General features: G+C 53.7%; 1 protein-coding gene across 1 annotated transcript in view; it reads left to right on the top strand.

Moving 5' to 3' along the window:
• epha10 (EPH receptor A10) overlaps positions 1 to 22,599 on the top strand; it is a 182,980-nt gene that overhangs the window by 54,240 nt on the left and 106,141 nt on the right. The window contains exons 2-3 of the mRNA XM_031788560.1: positions 547 to 611; positions 4,760 to 5,435. Of these exons, the coding sequence (XP_031644420.1) occupies positions 547 to 611; positions 4,760 to 5,435 (741 nt within the window). The remainder of the gene's footprint in view (positions 1 to 546; positions 612 to 4,759; positions 5,436 to 22,599) is intronic.

Here is a 22,599-nt window from a genome sequence, read left to right on the forward strand (position 1 = left end):
GCCCTCCTCCTTATTTCACAGAGAGATGGTCTGGGCATCCTCTGGATTTGTAAGAAGTCTAGATGTTTGTAAGCACTCTATAATATCCACCGGTGATGTAATGCGCGTAATCGAGACTAGTGACTAAGCTGATCTACTTCATTGAGGAAACATGTAGAAAATACATGTTTTGTTGTCACATACACCGGATTGGTGCAGTGAAGCGTGTTGTTTTACAGGGTCAGCCATGGTAGTACGGCGCCCCTGGAGCAAATTAGGGTTAAGTGCCTTGCTCAAGGGCTCATGGACAGATTATTCACCTTGTCGGCTTCCTATGACTGTGATATGCGGTTGCTAATAGGAATGCCTCTGTAAGTCACTCTGGATAAGAGTGTCTGCTTACTGACTGAAATGCCTAATGCAACGAGACTGTGAGATGACGAATGGTGTTGGACTCTGACTTGACAGCATGGAACGATGTGCGTGCTGTTCTTCGACTGACCTAATGCTGTTCTCCCGCTTTCTTTTCCCTCTCTTTCTGTCTCTTTCCCACCTTTTCTCTTCCAGTGGTCCTGCTGAACTCTAAAGAAACTCAGGCAGAGCTCGGCTGGACGTCGTACCCCTCCAATGGAGTGAGTGTACCAGTCCGTTGTGCACTTTGAATATACATGTTTTGTGTGTGTGTGTGTGTGTGTGTGAGTGCGTGTGCGTGTGCGAGTGCATGTTTGAATGTATGTGCCTATGCATATGTGAATAGGTGTGCGTGTCAGTGTACATCTACACACTTTGTGTCATGGAGTAGTCCAGCTTGCTTCTAACTGAGAACAGCTCCCCCCCCCCTCCCAGTGGGCACAGTTCCAGGGAGCACGCTGCCCAAATGGACTGTTAGTGGACAGCTGGCTCCACCTCTCTGCCCCTCTGCGCTCCTCCCTCCCTCCCCCTCCATTCATTCTGCCTCTCTCTGTCCCTCCCTGAACAGAACAGAGCCGAGCTCATCACTGCACGCGAATCAATGGTCTAATCCTGGACAGGACGTCCCTGCGCCCACCGTCCAGACACACGCAGCCACATAAATTGTCCCTTCCGCTATCGATTTTGGCTTGTAAAAACCACACGCCAACTTATGAATGATGGATAATAGCCAGTGGCGGGAGGTTTTTAAAAAAAGAATGACTGAAGATGAATTGGTTTTTGAAGTCACCGGCTCCCCATTTATCTTCCACTCATAGGTTTTATCAGTAAAATACAAGGCACTGGAGGATTTATTATGCTCTTAATGAATCGATGGAGCTTGTAAAAGAGGCCACATGCTAAGTTCTGAAGCCGAGATGAATGGACTTGGTCCAGTTCATATAACACAGTCAGACTGCTTTAGGATGACGCGTACATTTTGAAAGTCATTCATACCCGTCTGTCACCAAAACCACAAGACGTAGGCTTAGATAAACCACCCAGTCCCATGTTGCAGCTCCAACCACAGTATGTTCATATGACGTATGCCATGTAGAAGATTCACAGGCATGCGTGCATGTATTTTGACGTATGGCTGGTCCCGGGAATCAAACCCACTATCCTAGCCTTTGCAAGCTCCGTGCTCTACCGACTGAGCTACAGAGGACCACAAGCTGACCACAAGTTGACCACAAGTCACAGATAGAAAGTTAAATGTGTCCCGTGGATCTACGCGGCACCACTGAAGCCAGCTCCCCTTTTAGGATGAAAGCGTGTCTGAGTCATGTTGTGGCTGTGTCACCACGTAGACTTAGCAGCACCATACTGTGACCAGATGGGTAATTATAACCAATGAACTGCTTCTTCAAATGGTTCTCCAGTGTAAAAGGTCGATCTCCGTATCAATCCTGACATCGGTTAATGTGAAGGTCAGGCTTAACATTTCATCACCGCACACAAATTGAAGACCTCGTATTTTTCCCGACGGGCTGCGACGTGTTCCTGTGCAGCGACGCGATGAGTTGTGCCTGGGATGGGAGGAGCCTAGCGCTCCAGCACCACGTTCACCAGGCGTCTCCCCTCTCATTCGTTAGGATTTAAATGCCCCAAACTGATCTCAGATCAGCGTTCCTTACCCTCGAGGCTTCGTGATTATAGACCCTCGCCCCTAGTTAGGATGAATGGCCATAGACAGGGTTTTGCCTGACCTTGCGATCTAACCCAGGAACATCTCCCTGACTATTGTGACGTCAATTAAACGATACACAATACAGAATCCCAATGGATAGATTTCAACGTTTGTTTGGCTAGCGAATGCAGTCCCGCTAGAGTATACAGTGCCTTGCGAAAGTATTCGGCCCCCTTGAACTTTGCGACCATTTGCCACATTTCAGGCTTCAAACATAAAGATATAAAACTGTATTTTTTTGTGAAGAATCAACAACAAGTGGGACACAATCATGAAGTGGAACAACATTTATTGGATATTTCAAAAACTGAGAAATTGGGCGTGCAAAATTATTCAGCCCCTTTACTTTCAGTGCAGCAAACTCTCTCCAGAAGTTCAGTGAGGATCTCTGAATGATCCAATGTTGACCTAAATGACTAATGATGATAAATACAATCCACCTGTGTGTAATCAAGTCTCCGTATAAATGCACCTGCACTGTGATAGTCTCAGAGGTCCGTTAAAAGCGCAGAGAGCATCATGAAGAACAAGGAACACACCAGGCAGGTCCGAGATACTGTTGTGAAGAAGTTTAAAGCCGGATTTGGATACAAAAAGATTTCCCAAGCTTTAAACATCCCAAGGAGCACTGTGCAAGCGATAATATTGAAATGGAAGGAGTATCAGACCACTGCAAATCTACCAAGACCTGGCCGTCCCTCTAAACTTTCAGCTCATACAAGGAGAAGACTGATCAGAGATCCAGCCAAGAGGCCCATGATCACTCTGGATGAACTGCAGAGATCTACAGCTGAGGTGGGAGGCTCTGTCCATAGGACAACAATCAGTCGTATATTGCACAAATCTGGCCTTTATGGAAGAGTGGCAAGAAGAAAGCCATTTCTTAAAGATATCCATAAAAAGTGTCATTTCAAGTTTGCCACAAGCCACCTGGGAGACACACCAAACATGTGGAAGAAGGTGCTCTGGTCAGATGAAACCAAAATTGAACTTTTTGGCAACAATGCAAAACGTTATGTTTGGCGTAAAAGCAACACAGCTCATCACCCTGAACACAACATCCCCACTGTCAAACATGGTAGTGGCAGCATCATGGTTTGGGCCTGCTTTTCTTCAGCAGGGACAGGGAAGATGGTTAAAATTGATGGGAAGATGGATGGAGCCAAATACAGGACCATTCTGGAAGAATGATGGAGTCTGCAAAAGACCTGAGACTGGGACGGAGATTTGTCTTCCAACAAGACAATGATCCAAAACATAAAGCAAAATCTACAATGGAATGGTTCAAAAATAAACATATCCAGGTGTTAGAATGGCCAAGTCAAAGTCCAGACCTGAATCCAATCGAGAATCTGTGGAAAGAACTGAAAACTGCTGTTCACAAATGCTCTCCATCCAACCTCACTGAGCTCGAGCTGTTTTGCAAGGAGGAATGGGAAAAAATGTCAGTCTCTCGATGTGCAAAACTGATAGAGACATACCCCAAGCGACTTACAGCTTACAGCAAAAGGTGGTGCTACAAAGTATTAACTTAAGGGGGCTGAATAATTTCAGTTTTTGATTTGTTAAAAAGGTTTGAAATATCCAATAAATGTCGTTCCACTTCATGATTGTGTCCCACTTGTTGTTGATTCTTCACAAAAAAAATACAGTTTTATATCTTTATGTTTGAAGCCTGAAATGTGGCAAAAGGTCGCAAAGTTCAAGGGGGCCGAATACTTTCGCAAAGGCACTGTATAGCAGAGCTTGTCCGTCGCTCGTTCAGCACGGATGGTGAGTCAATTTCACCTGCAGTCCAAAATGACGACGGCCATGTGGGCACGTCTCCCTCCAATCTGTTCTTTATTTACCCAGTTAATTCTGGACGTGGCAGCCATTTGCATTTTCCCTCCCCGCAGTGTCAGTGGGCGGCTGTGAGCTGCTTTACAGCTCTATAGTCTCTGTGGAGGCCCCCGCCACTGTAATTAGTCTCTCTGTGTCGAGATTGAGACACACACACACACACACACTCTAGTGGCTCATTTACTCCTTCTCAATATCATGTGTGGGTTTGTGTCTGCGGAGACACATTAACATACACACACACACTCTGAGGCCTTGTTTACTCCTCCTTTCTCTCCTCTCTCTCTCTCTCTCTCTCTCTCTCTCTCTCTCTCTCTCTCTCTCTCTCTCTCTCTCTCTCTCTCTCTCTCTCTCTCTCCTCTCTCTCTCTCTCTCTCTCTCTCTCTCTCTCTCTCTCTCTCTCTCTCTCTCTCTCTCTCTCTCTCTCTCTCTCTCTCTCTCTCTCTCTCTCTCTCTCTCTCTCTCTCTCTCCTCTCTCTCTCCACCTCTCTCTCTCTCTCTCTCTTCTTTGTTTAACTCCTCTAGCGACTACGAACACCCTTGGTACCAGACAGAAACCCACACATGATATTTACATGTACCCTGTCTGGGTTATAATGTCTTTCAGATGACCCTCACCAGCTCCTGTGTTTGTCTGTCCCTCTTCCCTCCTTCCAATACCTCTGTCACACCCACTATCCATTACTCTTGCGCTCTCTTTCTGCCTCCCCTCATCCCTCCTTTTATCTCTCTCCCTCTCTCATCCCTCCTTTTATCTCTCTCCCTCTCTCATACCTCCTCTCCTCACCATCTCCCCAGTGGGAAGAGATCAGTGGCGTGGATGAGAAGTACCAAGCCCATCAGGATCCTACCAGGTGTTGTAACGTGATGGAGACGGCGCTGCAGAACAACTGGCTGCAGACGGGCTGGGTGGCGCGGCGCGGTGGCCAGCGCATCTTCGTGGAGCTGCAGTTCACGCTGCGCGACTGCAACAGCATCCCGGGCGTGGCGGGCACCTGCAAGGAGACCTTCAACTTGCTCTACGTGGAGTCGGACAAAGACCTGGGCCGGGTGACCCGCGAGGAGCGCTACACTAAGATCGACACCATCGCCGCCGACGAGAGCTTCACGCAGGGAGACCTGGGCGAGAGGAAGATGAAGCTCAACACGGAGGTGCGGGAGATCGGACACCTGAACCGGAAAGGGTTCCACCTGGCGTTCCAGGACGTGGGGGCGTGCGTGGCCTTGGTGGCGGTGCGGGTGTACTACAAGCGCTGCCTGGCCACGGTGCAGAACCTGGCTGTGTTTTCCGATACGGTTGCCGAGGCGGCATTCGCCACCCTGGTGGAAGTCAGGGGAGCCTGCGTCAACAATTCCGAGGTGGACATGGACAGCCCTCCCAGGATGCACTGCAGCGCTGAAGGGGAGTGGCTGGTGCCCATCGGGAAGTGCAGCTGTTCAGCGGGTTACGAGGAGGGCCACAGCAGCTGTGAAGGTAAGAAGAGAGGGATGGAAGGATTTATGTAAAGGGAGTGAGGGAACGAGAGGAGGAAGGAGAGGCTGGAAACAAATGAATAGCAGGGGACAGTGTTCTTGCCTAGTTAAATAAGATATTTAAGTAAGTAATCACTAGAAATATTCAGTTTTTCATTCCATCGACAACCTGTAATCATGTTTGAGGGCAGACAACATTCTTACATTGTGAAGGGAAGTGGGTGAGACGGTGTTGTGAGTAGGATGAGTCAGGCACTGCACTGTCCTCAGGTAGTCATTGTATTCAACAAGACAGCATTTTGTAATATTGATGACTGTAGCGAATTGCTTTGAGAATGTGGCACGTGGGCAGTTCACGGCCAACTAACACACACACAGACACACCCCCGCACACGGCCAGTGTAAACACAGTGGGAGATGTGAGCGTCAAGGCAGTGGGAGATGTGAGCGTCAACTTTCACATCCCAATCTTGTGTCAGAGAGAGCGAGAGACAGAGAGATAGAGCGAGAGACAGAGAGAGCGAGAGAGGAGAGAGCGAGAGACGGCGAGAGCGAGAGCGGATGAGAGCGAGAGACGGAGCGAGCGCGAGACGCGACGGAGAGTTGAGAGCGAGAGACGGAGAGAGCGAGAGACGAGACGGAGAGCGCGAGAGAGACGGAGACGGAAGAGAGCGAGAGACGGAGCGAGAGTCTGAGATACGGTGAGAGGAGAGACGGAGAGACGGATGAGGCGAGAGACGGAGAGGAGCGAGAGACTGAGGTGAGCGACTGAAGAGACTGAGTGGCGGGACCTGAGAGAGCGTAGAAGGACTAGAGAGAGGCGAAGAGACTGAGAGAGCGAGAGACTGAGAGGAGAGCGAGCGAGACTAAGAGAGCCGGAGGACTGAGGAGAGCGAACGAGACTGATGTGATCGCGAGCGACTGAGGTGAAGCGTAGCGAGGGACTGAGGAGAGCGAGAGACTGAGGAGACTGAGAGAGCGCGAGACTGAGAGAGCGATGGAGGACTGCGAGACTCTGAGTAGCGGAGATGAGAACTGAGTGAGCGAGCGATGAGACTGATCGTGACGCGAGCGAGACTAGAGATGAGCGTGAGCGGAGCTGAGAGACTGAGAGTGAGCGAGCGAGAGACTGAGAGTGAGCGAGCGAGAGACTGAGAGTGAGCGAGAGACTGAGAGTGAGCGAGCGAGAGACTGAGAGAGCGAAAGAGAGACTGAGAGACAGAGTGAGCGAGAGACAGAGTGAGCGAGAGAGAGACAGAGTGAGCGAGAGAGACTGAGCGATAGAGACTGAGCGAGAGAGATAGTGACTGAGCGAGAGACTGAGTGAGAGAGAGACAGATACTGAGTGAGGGAGACTGAGTGAGAGAGAGGGAGACTGAGTGAGAGAGAGGGAGACTGAGTGAGAGAGAGGGAGTCTGAGTAAATATGAGTGACAGAGACAGAGAGAGAGAGTGAGAGTGTGAGTGAGAGACAGAGACTGAGTGAGCGACAGAGACTGAGTGAGAGACCGAGACTGAGTGAGAGACCGAGACTGAGTGAGAGACCGAGACTGAGTGAGAGACCGAGACTGAGTGAGAGACCGAGACTGAGTGAGAGACCGAGACTGAATGAGAGAGACAGAGACTGAGTGAGAGAGACAGAGACTGAGTGAGAGAGAGAGAGACTGAGTGAGAGAGAGAGAGACTGAGTGAGAGAGATAGAGAGAGAGAGACTGAGTGAGAGAGAGAGAGACTGAGTGAGAGAGAGAGAGACTGAGTGAGAGAGAGAGACACTGAGTGAGAGAGAGAGCCTGAGTGAGAGAGAGAGAGACTGAGTGAGAGCGAGAGACTGAGTGAGAGAGAGAGAGAGAAAAAAATACTGAGGACAAAGTGTTACTGGTTTACTGAGAAGAGTCCCTCAGGGCTGACTGGCTTGGATTTTCCTGGTAGAATATGAGTGGTTGTGACTGTATGGACTTAATGCCTGTTCCAAGAATGGTGTATTATTTGTGGGTGTTTTACAGGGAGTTAGCAGCTAGCAGTACAGACAGACAGGGAGAGAGAATAGCAGTACAGACGTAGAGAGAGAGGCTAGCAGTACAGACAGACAGAGAGAGAGGCTAGCAGTACAGACGTAGAGAGAGAGGCTAGCAGTACAGACGTAGAGAGAGAGGCTAGCAGTACAGACGTAGAGAGAGAGAGGCTAGCAGAACAGACAGAGAGAGAGAGGCTAGCAGAACAGACAGAGAGAGAGAGGCTAGCAGAACAGACAGAGAGAGAGGCTAGCAGAACAGACAGAGAGAGAGAGAGGCTAGCAGTACAGACAGAGAGAGAGAGAGGCTAGCAGTACAGACAGAGAGAGAGAGGCTAGCAGTAGAGACAGAGAGAGAGAGAGAGAGAGAGGCTAGCAGAGAGAGAGAGAGGCTAGCAGTAGAAAGAGAGAGCCTAGCAGTACAGACAGAGAGAGAGAGGCTAGCAGTACAGACAGAGAGAGAGAGAGAGAGAGAGAGAGAGAGAGAGAGGCTAGCAGTAGAGACAGAGGCTACCAGTAGACAGAGAGAGAGAGAGGCTAGCAGTACAGACAGAGAGAGAGGGGCTAGCAGTAGAGACAGAGAGGCTAGCAGTACAGACAGAGAGAGAGGGGCTAGCAGTAGAGACAGAGAGGCTAGCAGTAGAGACAGAGAGAGAGAGGCTAGCAGTAGAGAGAGAGAGAGGGAGAGAGAGAAAGGCTAGCAGTACAGACACACAGAGAGAGAGAGAGGCTATCAGTAGACAGAGAGAGAGAGTCTAGCAGTAGAGACAGAGAGAGAGCCTAGCAGTAGAGAGAGAGAGAGGGAGAGAGAGAAAGGCTAGCAGTACAGACACACAGAGAGAGAGAGAGAGAGAGGCTAGCAGTAGAGACAGAGAGAGAGAGAGGCTAGCAGTACAGACACACAGAGAGAGAGAGAGGCTAGCAGTAGAGACAGAGAGAGAGAGAGAGAGAGAGAGAGAGAGAGGCTAGCAGTACAGACACACAGAGAGAGAGAGAGGCTAGCAGTAGAGACAGAGAGAGGCTAGCAGTACAGACACACAGAGAGAGAGAAAGGCTAGCAGTACAGACACACAGAGAGAGAGAGAGGCTAGCAGTAGAGACAGAGAGAGAGAGAGGCTAGCAGTAGAGACAGAGAGAGAGAGGCTAGCAGTAGAGAGAGAGAGAGGGAGAGAGAGAGAGGCTAGCAGTACAGACACACACAGAGAGAGAGAGAGGCTAGCAGTACAGACAGAGAGAAAGGGAACAGCATAGTGATAGAGCGAGAGCTCTCTCCTCGTTGGGACTGTAGCGGGCGATTGGCCTTGTCAGTCCCCATCAGCGGCAGCCCCAGTGGAGTACTGCTCTATTCTGTGTTAATGGCATGAATATGCAGAGACAGCAGTCCCCCACCACTCCCACAGGCCCCCAGCACCAGCACTATTGATCAGCCGTAATGCTCCACTAAACTGAGGAATTAGGCTGGGAATCAACACACACTGGCACACACACACACACACAGCAGCCTCTTCTCATGTTTTATTTTTTTTGGGGGGGGGGGCTTCTCTATATGAGAGAGTGGGCTTCTTCATAATACTTGTGTTGCTTTACTACTGTGGGGGTGCGTTTTGAGTACTTGCTCATGTGTCCTGTGTCTCTTGGTTACGTGTGGGACTAATTGCGTGTCCTGGTGTGTTTGAGCCACTCAGTACAGCGCTGAAGAGGTTCTGAACCGGTGTAAAGAGAGAGACCTTGTTCTGTGGAGTCTAGCAGAGTGCTGATACACTGGCTAGAGCGGCCCATCTGTGATTAGGTGTGTGTGTGTGTGTGTGTGTGTGTGTGTGTGTGTGTGTGTGTGTGTGTGTGTGTGTGTGTGTGTGTGTGTGTGTGTGTGTGTGTGTGTGTGTGTGCGTGTGCGGGGTACAGAAAGAGAGAGGGGGTTTAGTGAGTTTCGTGTGTGTTCAACTGTGCATGTGTTTTAGGGAGTTTCGTCTGTGTGAGAGGGAAGGACTTATGAGGACATGACACACGTAACGACATACACACTCATATAGACACACATACACACACACACACACACACACCTTGTTTCCTTCGTCTGTGTTGGGTGATGTAGAGCTGGTCTCCAGGGAAGCTGTCTGTCTAAGCTTCCAGCCTAACGTAGACCCTCCCTCACCCCCTACAGTGTGTGTGTGTGTGCGCGCTAGCATGCCTGTGTGTGTGTGTGTGTGTGTGTGCGTGCCTGTGTGTGTGTTAGCGTGTGTGTGTTTGTGTGCGTGCCTGTGTTTGTGTGTGCACGCGCTAGCATGCCTGTGTGTGTGTTTGTGTGCGTGCCTGTGTGTGTGCGCGCTAGCATGCCTGTGTGTGTGTTTGTGTGCGTGCCTGTGTGTTAGCGTGTGTGTGTGTGTGTGTGTGTTTGTGTGCGTGCCTGTGTGTGTGTGTGTGCGCGCTAGCTTGCCTGTGTGTGTGTTTACTGTGCATGCCTGTGTGTGTTAGCGTGTGTGTGTTTGTGTGCATGACTGTGTGTGTGTGCACACTAGCATGCCTGTGTGTGTGTTTGTTTACGTGCTTGTGTGTGTTAGCGTGTGTGTGTTTGTGTGCGTGCCTTTGTGTGTGCGCGCTAGCATGCCTGTGTGTGTGTTTGTGTGCGTGCTTGTGTGTGTTAGCCTGTGTGTGTTAGCCTGTGTGTGTGTGTGTGCGCGTTAGCATACCTGTGTGTGTGTTTGTGTGCGTGCTTGTTTGTGTTAGCCTGTGTGTGTTAGCCTGTGTGTGTTAGCCTGTGTGTGTTTGCGTGTGTGTGCTCTTGTAATTTTCCTGTTTTTAATGGAGGCTAGGTGCTGTAACTGACTTGGTTATAATTACAGTGACGGTAGCTGAAGCGGGTCCTCTTGTCGCAATCTCTTCGCCCCGTACTCTGTACTCTGTACTCTGTACTCTGCTCTACAGCCGGAGGCCTATTTACTTACACACTTTCTCACTCCCCAGAGTACTCCCTAAGAGTTCACACTTCATATCTAGTGTGCTGCCGACTTCCTCAAACACCTCTGGGTTACAGAGACCCCCTCTTCTAGTCTCCCCCTTCACCACCTCACTTCCTTCATCTTCCCCCTTGGGTTTCTATCTCTCCTCTTCCCTGTCTCGTTTCTCGTAGTCCCTCTCTCACATCCCATCTTTCCTCTCCCCTGGTCCCACTTGCTCTTCACTCTTAGCCCCGCCCTCGTTCCTCCGTCTCTCTCCCCCGTTCCTCCTCCTCTCTCCCTCGTTCCTCTGTCTCTCTCCCTCGTTCCTCCGTCTCTCCCCCGTTCCTCATCCTCTCTCCCTCGTTCCTCTGTCTCTCTCCCTCGTTCCTCCGTCTCTCTCCCTCATTCCTCCTCCACTCTCCCCCGTTCCTCCTCCTCTCTCCCTCGTTCCTCCTCCACTCTCCCCCATTCCTCCTCCTCTCTCCCTCGTTCCTCCTCCACTCTCCCCCGTTCCTCCTCCTCTCTCCCTCGTTCCTCCTCCACTCTCCCCCGTTCCTCCTCCTCTCTCCCTCGTTCCTCCTCCTCTCTCCCTCGTTCCTCCTCCACTCTCCCCCGTTCCTCCTCCTCTCTCCCTCGTTCCTCCTCCACTCTCCCCGTTCCTCCTCCACTCTCCCCCGTTCCTCCGTCTCTCTCCCCCGTTCCTCCTCCTCTCTCCCTCGTTCCTCCTCCACTCTCCCCCGTTCCTCCTCCTCTCTCCCTCGTTCCTCCTCCTCTCTCCCTCATTCCTCCTCCACTCTCCCCCGTTCCTCCTCCTCTCTCCCTCGTTCCTCCTCCACTCTCCCCCGTTCCTCCTCCTCTCTCCCCCGTTCCTCCTCCTCTCTCCCTCGTTCCTCCTCCTCTCTCCCTCGTTCCTCCTCCTCTCTCCCTCGTTCCTCCTCCACTCTCCCCGTTCCTCCTCCTCTCTCCCTCGTTCCTCCTCCTCTCTCCCTCGTTCCTCCTCCTCTCTCCCCCGTTCCTCCTCCTCTCTCCCCCGTTCCTCCGTCTCTCACCCCCGTTCCTCCGTCTCTCACCCCCGTTCCTCCGTCTCTCACCCCCGTTCCTCCTCCACTCTCCCCCGTTCCTCCTCCTCTCTCTCCCCGTTCCTCCTCCTCTCTCCCCCGTTCCTCCGTCTCTCACCCCCGTTCCTCCTCCTCTCTCCCTCGTTCCTCCTCCACTCTCCCCCGTTCCTCCTCCTCTCTCCCTCGTTCCTCCTCCTCTCTCCCTCGTTCCTCCTCCACTCTCCCCCGTTCCTCCTCCTCTCTCCCTCGTTCCTCCTCCACTCTCCCCCGTTCCTCCGTCTCTCTCCCCGTTCCTCCTCCTCTCTCCCTCGTTCCTCCTCCACTCTCCCCCGTTCCTCCTCCACTCTCCCCCGTTCCTCCGTCTCTCTCCCCCGTTCCTCCTCCTCTCTCCCCTCGTTCCTCCTCCACTCTCCCCCGTTCCTCCTCCTCTCTCCCTCGTTCCTCCTCCTCTCTCCCTCGTTCCTCCTCCACTCTCCCCCGTTCCTCCTCCTCTCTCCCTCGTTCCTCCTCCACTCTCCCCCGTTCCTCCGTCTCTCTCCCCCGTTCCTCCTCCTCTCTCCCTCGTTCCTCCTCCACTCTCCCCCGTTCCTCCTCCACTCTCCCCGTTCTTCCGTCTCTCTCCCCGTTCCTCCTCCTCTCTCCCTCGTTCCTCCTCCACTCTCCCCCGTGCCTCCTCCTCTCTCCCTCGTTCCTCCTCCTCTCTCCCTCGTTCCTCCTCCACTCTCCCCCGTTCCTCCTCCTCTCTCCCTCGTTCCTCCTCCACTCTCCCCCGTTCCTCCTCCTCTCTCACCCGTTCCTCCTCCTCTCTCCCTCGTTCCTCCTCCTCTCTCCCTCGTTCCTCCTCCTCTCTCCCTCGTTCCTCCTCCACTCTCCCCCGTTCCTCCTCCTCCTCTCCCTCGTTCCTCCTCCTCTCTCCCTCGTTCCTCCTCCTCTCTCCCCCGTTCCTCCTCCCTCTCTCCCCCGTTCCTCCGTCTCTCACCCCCGTTCCTCCGTCTCTCACCCTCCGTTCCTCCTCCACTCTCCCCCGTTCCTCCTCCTCTCTCCCCCGTTCCTCCTCCTCTCTCCCCCTTGTTTCCTCCGTCTCTCACCCCCGTTCCTCCTCCCCTCTCCCCCGTTCCTCCTCCACTCTCCCCCATTCCTCCTCCTCTCTCCCCCGTTCCTCCGTCTCTCACCCCGTTCCTCCGTCTCTCACCCCCGTTCCTCCGTCTCTCCCCCGTTCCTCCTCCTCTCTCCCCCGTTCCTCCGTCTCTCACCCCGTTCCTCCTCCACTCTCCCCCGTTCCTCCTCCACTCTCCCCCGTTCCTCCTCCACTCTCCCCCGTTCCTCCGTCTCGCACCCCCCGTTCCTCCGTTCTCGCACCCCCGTTCCTCCGTTCTCTCACCCCAGTTCCTCCGTCTCTCACCCCCGTTCCTCCTCCACTCTCCCCCGTTCCTCCTCCTCTCTCCCCCGTTCCTCCTCCTCCTCTCTCCCCCGTTCCTCCGTCTCTCACCCCCGTTCCTCCTCCACTCTCCCCCGTCCTCCTCCTCCTCTCCCCCGTTCCTCCGTCTCTCCACCCCCGTTCCTCCTCCTCTCTCCCTCCGTTCCTCCGTCTCTCACCCCCGTTCCTCCGTCTCTCACCCCCGTTCCTCCGTCTCTCACCCCCGTTCCTCCTCCACTCTCCCCCGTTCCTCCTCCTCTCTCCCCCGTTTTCCTCCTCCTCTCTCCCCCTGTTCCTCCGTCTCTCACCCCCGTTCCTCCGTCTCTCATCCCCGTTTCCCCTCCACTCTCCCCCGTTCCTCCTCCTCTCTCCCCGTTCCTCTCCTCTTCTCCCCCGTTCCTCCGTCTCATACCCCCCGTTCCTCCGTCTCTCACCCCCGTTCCTCCGTCTCTCACCCCCGTTCCTCCTCCTCTCTCCCCGTTCCTCTCCTCTCTCCCCCGTTCCTCGTCTCTGTCCCCCGGTCCCTCCGTCTCTCACCCCCGTTCCTCCGTTCTCTCACCCCCGTTCCTCCTCCACTCTCCCCCGTTCCTCCTCCCTCTCTCCCCCGCGTTCCTCCCACACTCTCCCCCGTTCCTCCTCCTCTCTCCCCCGTTCCTCCGTCTCTCCACCCCCGTTCCTCCTCCACTCTCCCCCCGTTTCCTCCTCCTCTCTCCCCCCGTTCCTCCTCCTCTCTCCCCCGTTCCTCCGTCTCTCACCCCCGTTCCTCCGTCTCTCACCCCCGTTCCTCCGTCCTCTCTTACAACATGTTCCTCCTCCACTCTCCCCCAGTTCCTCCTCCTCTCTCCCCTGCGTTCCTCCTCCTCTCTCCCCGTTCCTCCGTCTCTCACCCCGTCCTCCTCCACTCTCCCCCGTTTCCTCACTCCTCTCTCCCCCGCTTCCTCCGTCTCTCACCCCCGTTCCTCCGTCTCTCACCCCCGTCCTCCGCCACTCTCCCCCGTTCCTCCTCCTCTCACCCCCGTTCCTCCGGATCTCTCACCCCCCGTTCCCTCCGCGCTCTCACCCCCGTTCCTCCGTCTCTCACCCCGCTTCCTCCGTCTCTCACCCCCGTTCCTCCGTCTCACACCCCCGTTCCTCCTCCACTCTCCCCCGTTCCTCCTCACTCTCTCCCCCGTTCCTCCGTCTCTCTCACCCCCGTTTCCTCCTCCACTCTCCCCCGTTCCTCCTCCTCTCTCCCCCGTTCCTCCTCCTCTCTCCCCCGTTCTCCGTCTCTCACCCCCGTTACCTCCGTCTTCACCCCCGCTTCCCCCTCCACTCTCCCCGTTCCTCCTCCTCTCTCCCCCGTTCTCCATCTCATACCCCCGTTCCTCCGTCTCTCACCCCCCGTTCCTCCGTCTCTCACCCCCGTTCCTCCGTCTCTTACCCCCGTTCCTCCGTCTCTCTTCCCGTTCCTCCTCCTCTCTCCCCCGTTCCTCCGTCTCTCTCCCCCGTTCCTCCGTCTCTCACCCCCGTTCCTCCGTCTCTCACCCCCGTTCCTCCTCCACTCTCCCCCGTTCCTCCTCCTCTCTCCCTCGCTTCCTCCTCCACTCTCCCCCGTTCCCTCTCCTCTCTCCCCCGTTCCTCCTCCCTCTCCCCCGTTCTCCGTCTCTCTCCCCCGTTCCTCCGTCTCTCACCCCCTTCCTCCTCCACTCTCCCCGGTTCCCTCCTCCTCTTTCCCCCGTTCCTCCGTCTCTCACCCCCGTTCCTCCGTCTCTCACCCCCGTTCCTCAGTCTCTCACCCCCGTCCTCCTCCACTCTCCCCGTTCCCTCCTCCTCTCTCCCCCGTTCCTCCGTCTCTCACCCCCGTTCCTCCGTCTCTCACCCCCGTTCCTCCGTCTCTCACCCCCGTTCCTCCGTCTCTCACCCCCGTTTCCTCCGTCTCTCACCCCCGTTCCTCCGTCTCTCACCCCCGTTCCTCCGTCTCTCACCCCCGTTCCTCCTCCACTCTCCCCCGTTCCTCCTCCATCTCTCCCCGTTCCTCCGTCTCTCTCACCCCGTTCCTCCGTCTCTCTCACCCCCGTTCCTCCTCCACTCTCCCCCGTTCCTCCTCCTCTCTCCCCCGTTCCTCCTCCTCTCTCCCCGTTCCTCCGTCTCTCACCCCCATTCCTCCGTCTCTCACCCCCGTTTCCCCCTCCACTCTCCCCCGTTCCTCCTCCTCTCTCCCCCGTTCCTCCATCTCATACCCCCGTTCCTCCTCCACTCTCCCCCGTTCCTCCTCCTCTCTTCCCCCGTTCCTCTGTCTCTCACCCCCGTTCCTCCGTCTCTCACCCCCGTTTCCTCCTCCACTCTCCCCCGTTCCTCCTCCTCTCTCCCCCGTTTCCTCCGTCTCTCACCCCCGTTCCTCCGTCTCTCACCCCCGTTCCTCCGTCTCTCACCCCCGTTCCTCCTCCACTCTCCCCCGTTCCTCCTCCACTCTCCCCCGTTCCTCCTCCTCTCTCCCCCGTTCCTCCTCCTCTCTCCCCCGTTCCTCCTCCTCTCTCCCCCGTTCCTCCACTCTCCCCCGTTCCTCCTCCACTCTCCCCCGTTCCTCCTCCTCTCTCCCTCGTTCCTCCTCCACTCTCCCCCGTTCCTCCTCCTCTCTCACTCGTTCCTCCTCCTCTCTCCCCCGTTCCTCCTCCTCTCTCCCCCGTTCCTCCGTCTCTCTCCCCCCGTTCCTCCGTCTCTCACCCCCGTTCCTCCGTCTCTCACCCCCGTTCCTCCGTCTCTCACCCCCGTTCCTCCGTCTCTCACCCCCCATTCTTCCGTCTCTCACCCCCGTTCCTCCTCCACTCTCCCCCGTTCCTCCTCCTCTCTCCCCCGTTCCTCCTCCACTCTCCCCCGTTCCTCCGTCTCCCACCCCCGTTCCTCCGTCTCTCACCCCCGTTCCTCCTCCACTCTCCCCCGTTCCTCCTCCTCTCTCCCCGTTCCTCCGTCTCTCACCCCCGTTCCTCCGTCTCTCACCCCCGTTCCTCCGTCTCTCACCCCCGTTCCTCCGTATCTCACCCCCGTTCCTCCTCCACTCTCCCCCGTTCCTCCGTCTCTCACCCCCGTTCCTCCGTCTCTCACCCCCGTTCCTCCGTCTCTCACCCCCGTTCCTCCGTCTCTCACCCTCGTTCCTCCTCCTCTCTCCCCCGTTCCTCCTCCTCTCTCCCTCGTTCCTCCTCCTCTCTCCCTCGTTCCTCCTCCTCTCTCCCCCGTTCCTCCGTCTCTCACCCCCGTTCCTCCTCCACTCTCCCCCGTTCCTCCTCCACTCTCCCCCGTTCCTCCTCCTCTCTCCCTCGTTCCTCCTCCACTCTCCCCCGTTCCTCCTCCTCTCTCCCTCGTTCCTCCGTCTCTCTCCCCCGTTCCTCCGTCTCTCACCCCCGTTCCTCCTCCACTCTCCCCCGTTCCTCCTCCACTCTCCCCCGTTCCTCCTCCTCTCTCCCCCGTTCCTCCTCCTCTCTCCCTCGTTCCTCCTCCTCTCTCCCTCGTTCCTCCTCCTCTCTCCCCCGTTCCTCCTCCACTCTCCCCCGTTCCTCCTCCTCTCTCCCTCGTTCCTCCTCCTCTCTCCCTCGTTCCTCCTTCTCTCTCCCTCGTTCCTCCTCCTCGCTCCCTCGTTCCTCTGCTGGGTCCGTATTGCAGGGTGAGACCCGGGTGAGTCAGGTTAATGGGCGTAGATTTTGGGAGGCCAAGAGACACCATTGTGGGCTAGTGCCGGCGAGTGGCCGTGTGTTTGTTAGCGCCGCACCTCAGTCGCTCTCCCTCCTACTTGTCCTCTCTGTACCTCTGTCGCTCTGCCTGCTACTTGTCCTCTCTGTACCTCTGTCGCTCTCCCTCCTAATTGTCCTCTCTGTACCTCTGTCGCTCTCCATCCTACTTGTCCTCTCTGTACCTCTGTCGCTCTCCCTCCTACTTGTCCTCTCTGTACCTCTGTCGCTCTCCCTCCTACTTGTCCTCTCTGTACCTCTGTCGCTCTCCCTCCTACTTGTCCTCTCTGTACCTCCACCTCTTTCTCTCGTTTGTTTCCCGAACCCCCTCACTCTTTTGTCGGATTCTCGGATTTGATTTCTCTCTCTCTCTGGGCCTCCCTTGGCACAATGCCACCCTTTGCCATCTGTTGGAAGTCAGAAAGAGGGGTGGAGCCTCCCTCGCTCCCACTAATGTTCACTGTCTCTGCGCTCCGTTTCATTAATTCACACACTGCCGGGAGAAAGACAAAACCCGCGCCTTTTTAGTCCAGCATCTGATGTATTTAATTAATTTAATTGAAGACAGCCCACCGGTAACAGGCGCACGGACGAGCACACGGAGGGTCTTGAAATGGACTTGGCAGGTGGCACAGAATAAAAGAGAGTTGGAGCGGGCCCAACCGAGGTTTCACCTTCAGCCCTCCTTTCTCTTCCTTCACCCGGGAGGAAGAAGAGGGAGAGGAAGGGAGCGCAGAAAGGAACAAAGGGGCTAGGAACCAGGGAAGTAGATGATATAGAGGAGGGGGGGGGGCGATGAAAGGTAACGATGGAAGAGGATTCGATTTTTATTTGAGAAGGAAGAGGAGCGGGAAATGCCTTTCTTGTTCTTCCGTCCAACAGGTGTTACTACTGCAGAAAGTGGTCTGTGACTCCAGCGCTTCCCACAGTTCTCACTCTTGATACGCGCGGGAAACTGTGGCGCGTGGGGAAACCCCGGTAGCGTTGCAGGTCCTGACACAAACCGGTGCGCCCGGCGCCGACTACCATGGCCTGTTCGAAGGCCACAAACATCTGTTGTCTTGCCCGTTCTCCCTCTGAATGGCGCACATACAAAATCCGTGTCTCAATGCTGAAACATCCTTCTTTAACCTGTCTCCTTCATCCACACTGACTGAAGTGGGTTTAATAAGTGACATCAATAAGGCATCATAGTTTTACCTGGCCAGTCTGTCATGGAAAGAGCAGGTGTTCCTATCAATTAGTCAAATGTATTTATATAGCCCTTCGTACATCAGCTGATGTCTCAAAGTGCTGTACAGAAACCCAGCCTAAAACCCCAATCAGCAAGCAACGCAGGTGTAGAACCACGTTCCTAATGTTTTGCACGCTCAAGGTAGACTAGTTTCATAAATTGAACAATTATATCATGATGTAGGACATATTTACAGGTTCCATTTCGCTAATGATCAGATAAATGGCTACAGTGTGTTGTATGAAGAACGTTCATCGCGGTTTAAAAGTTGATCTCCCACGTTTTCTTTGGACCTGAAACGATTTCAACGGAAAGAGATGATCCAGGTGTTCGATATGTTAAATCACTAGATAAATGTCCGGACTGATTTTGTGTGTGTGTGTGGAGAGTGTGTGTGTGTGTGGGGGGGGGGGGGGATTGTGTGTGTGTGTGGTGAGTGTGTGTGTGGAGAGTGTGTGTGTGTGAGGGGGGGGATTGTGTGTGTGTGTGGGGGGGGGGGGGGGGGGGTGTCTGTGTGTTTTGGGAGTTTGTGTGTGTGTGTGTGTCGCCAGGCTGCGTCTGGGTCTCTGTGCTCACAACTCTGCTAGGCTGCAGGGGTTTGTCTCTCCCAGCCCCCCTCACTGTGTAGGAAGGCTGCTCGGCCAGCTTGCCTTGGCACCGCTCTGACGCCTCGTTTTGTCGTCATTTGTCAACCCCACCCAAAGAAAATGGATGACATTTCCACAGACACCTGCGTCTCTCCTATGGCACACACACACACACACGTACTCACATACACACACTCACTTACTCACTCACTCACACACACACAGAGATGGACGACTCGTACACATTACACACATACGTACGCACGAACACAATGGCACATATGCATGCACAGACTCTGGCTTACTACCACACTGACTAACATGCACAAGCTGTCCTTAACTCACTCCATCTGTTTCTGTCTCTGTCATCTCTTGCCTGACACACACACACACACACAGTATGCAGCGGTGTGTGTGTGTGTCATGTGTGTGTTCCAGTGCGGTGCGGTATTTGGAGCTCCTACCGAGCCCTCGGGTTATTGTGGGTCGGCTGTCACACTGAGAGATGGGGAGGGAGGGAGGGAGGAAAGCGAGAAGCTGAACACCTTAGGTGCTGTACTACCAATGTGACGGACTAGAGAAGCCCCCTCTACTCAGGTCTTCCTCCTCTCCCTCTTGTTCTCTTTTATCCTGCTTTCTCTTTCATGTCACGTGCGCCTCTTTCTTTCCTCTACTTATATATTCTCCTCCCCTCCTCTCTCTCACTCCCCCCCTCTCTTCTCCCCTCTGGTGCCCCCTGTGTCTAGTGTCGACTCCAGTCAGCAGCCAGTATCAGAAGGTCACCTCTCTCAAGGGGCTAGAGGGGCATACACAGCCAGGAGGGGGGGGGGGGGGGGTTAAATGTCTCCTCCCTCCCTACAGAGTGTACACTATCACTGTCCCCTCAGAGCCCCTGGCCCCCTAGTCTGATTCAGCTAGCCTCCAGAGTGAATGGGGTAATTCAAGTGTGTGTGTGTGTGTGTGTGTGTGTGTGATGACTCTGCAACCCACCAACTCCAAAATCAGATTTTAAATTCCTGGAGAGACTCTCTGATGCAGATGACTTGTACAATGCAGTTATCGCTGAGACACATACACACACCACATACACACCCACATACACATCCAGGCAAACACACACCACATACACACCCACATACACACCCAGGCAAACACACACCACATACACACCCAGGCAAACACACATGACATACACACCCACATACACACACGACATACGCACCCACACACGCCACCAGGCAAACACACACAACATACGCACCCACACACACACCCAGGCAAACACACACCACACCACATACACACCCACATACACACCCAGGCATACACACATGACATACACACACGACATATGCACCCACACACACACCCAGGCAAACACACACGACAAACACAGCCGCATGTCTACATGCTCAAACGCACGTCGTCTCTCCGATGGCTCAGCAGAGCGATGGTATCAGCCCCACACACTCTCACACACTAATGCCTGACACCCTGTCTGTCTTTGTTTATCTCTGCTCACTGTTGTGGAGGCTGACACCGAACACCTGTCATCCATTACAATGTAAATGCACTGTTGAATGAGTTATTTCCACTTGGTATCATCCATCATATTGGGCCGGGTGTGTGCCTCAGTTGAGCTGGGATGGGTTGCTCTGAGCAGTGAACTGTTTCTATGTTTATACACACACACACACATACACACAGGGATGAAACACACACATACAGTACAGTCGTGGCCAAATGTTTTGAGAATGACACAGATATTAATTTTCACAGTCTGCTGCCTCAGTTTGTATGATGGCAATTTGGATATACTCCAGAATGTTATGAAGAGTGATCAGATGAATTGCAATTAATTTCAAAGTCCCTCTTTGCCATGCAAATGAACTGAATCCCCCCAAAACATTTCCACTGCATTTCAGCCCTGCCACAAAAGGACCAGCTGACATCATGTCAGTGATTCTCTCGTTAACACAGGTGTGAATGTTGACGAGGACAAGGCTGGAGATCACTCTGTCATGCTGATTGAGTTCGAATAACAGACTGGAAGCTTAAAATGGAGGGTGGTGCTTGGAATCGTTGTTCTTCCTCTGTCAACCATGGTTACCTGCAAGGTAACACATGCCATCATCATTGCTTTGCACAAAAAAGGGCTTCACAGGCAAGGATTTTGCTTCCAGTAAGATTGCACCTAAATCAACCATTTATCAGATCATCAAGAACTTCAAGGAGAGCGGTTCAGTTGTTGTGAAGAAGGCTTCAGGGCGCCAAAGAAAGTCCAGCAAGTGCCAGGACCGTCTCCTAAAGTTGATTCAGCTGCGGGATCGCGGCACCACCAGTACAGAGCTTGCTCAGGAATGGCAGCAGGCAGGTGTGAGTGCATCTGCACGCACAGTGAGGTGAAGACTTTTGGAGGATGGCCTGGTGTCAAGAAGGGCAGCAAAGAAGCCACTTCTATCTAGGAACAACTTCAGGTACATACTGATATTCTGCAAAAGGTACAGGGATTGGGCTGCTGAGGACTGGGGTAAAGTCATTTTCTCTGAAGAATCCCCTTTCCGATTGGTTGGGGAATCCGGAAAAAAGCTTGTCCGAAGAAGACAAGGTCAGCTCTACCATCAGTCCTGTGTCATGCCAACAGTAAAGCATCCTGAGACCATTCATGTGTGGGGTTGCTTCTCAGCCAAGGGAGTGGGCTCACTCACAATTTTGCCAAAGAACACAGTCATGAATAAAGAATGGTACCAACACTTCCTCCGAGAGCAACTTCTTCCAACCATCCAGGAACAGTTTGTTGAAGAACTATGCATTTTCCAGCATGATGGAGCACCTTGCCATAAGGCAAAAGTGATAACTAAGTGGCTCGGGGAACAAAACATCGATATTTTGGGTCCATGGTCAGGAAACTCCCCAGACCTTAATCCCATTGAGAACTTGTGGTCAATTCTCAAGAGGCAGGTGGACAAACAAAAATCCACAAATTCTGACAAACTCCAAGCATTGATTATGCAAGAATGGGCTGCCATCAGTCAGGATGTGGCCCAGAAGTTAATTGACAGCATGCCAGGGCGGATTGCAGAGGTCGTGAAAAAGAAGGGTCAACACTGCAAATATTGACTTTTTCATCAACTTCATGTAATTGTCAATAAAAGCCTTTGACACTTATGAAATGCTTGTGATTATACTTCAATATTCCATAGTAACATCTGACAAAAATATCTAAAGACACTGAAGCAGCAAACTTTGTGGAAATTTATATTTTGTGTTATTCTCAAACCATTTTGCCACAACTGTACACAGACAAATTAAACACACACACACGGATGAATTGCAAACACACACACACACACACACACACACACACACACACACACACACACACACACACACACACACACACACACACACACACACACACACACACACACACACACACACACACACACACACACACCAGTTCCTTCTTGCGGCCATCTCTGTATGTAGTGTGTCAGGGCTTGAACTAGCGCATGGCTGGGTGATGGATGGATAGTGTGTTCATGAACTCAACACTCCTCCCGAGATCAAGGTCCCCCAGTGTCCCTTAGAAAAACTGAGATGAAGGAGAGAGAGGGAAAGCGGGATAGAGAAAGGACCCCCTGCTCGGAGGGAAGGTCATACTCGGTGGGGAGAGAGTCGGACGCACACTGTCGCTCATGCTGTGCCAGACACACACACACACACACTGTCCTTCATGCTGTGCGAGGGATGCACACACAGTGATGAACTCGGTTTGTCAGCTTGTGCCTGTCAAACACATTCATTTACACACCCACACTTGACCATTGATTCTGTGTTTACCACTGTAAATCCACTCGCACTTACACTGACGCCAGACATGACCGTAGACTTTTAGAGTGCCGGGACAGGCCACACTTTCTCTCGATGTACTGTTCCAATAGCCCACCCCCCTCTGACTGACAGACAGACAGACAAGCACCCGGACACACACACACCCCACTGCCCATCCAACTCTAAAACACCACCCCCCCCCCTCCTCTCTCTCCATCCAGTGTCATCATCATACACCATGCTATAGCGTGGTCTATAAATCCCTGGTGGTTTTACGAGACAGGCAGGCAGACAGGCAGACAGACAGACAGACAGACCTGGTAAACCGCTGAGCTGTAACTGGTGATAAAAGTGTTGAATGCTCCCCCCCCCCCCACACACACACCCT

Source organism: Oncorhynchus kisutch, linkage group LG14, assembly GCF_002021735.2.
Source record: "Oncorhynchus kisutch isolate 150728-3 linkage group LG14, Okis_V2, whole genome shotgun sequence".
NCBI classification, from domain to species: domain Eukaryota; kingdom Metazoa; phylum Chordata; class Actinopteri; order Salmoniformes; family Salmonidae; genus Oncorhynchus; species Oncorhynchus kisutch.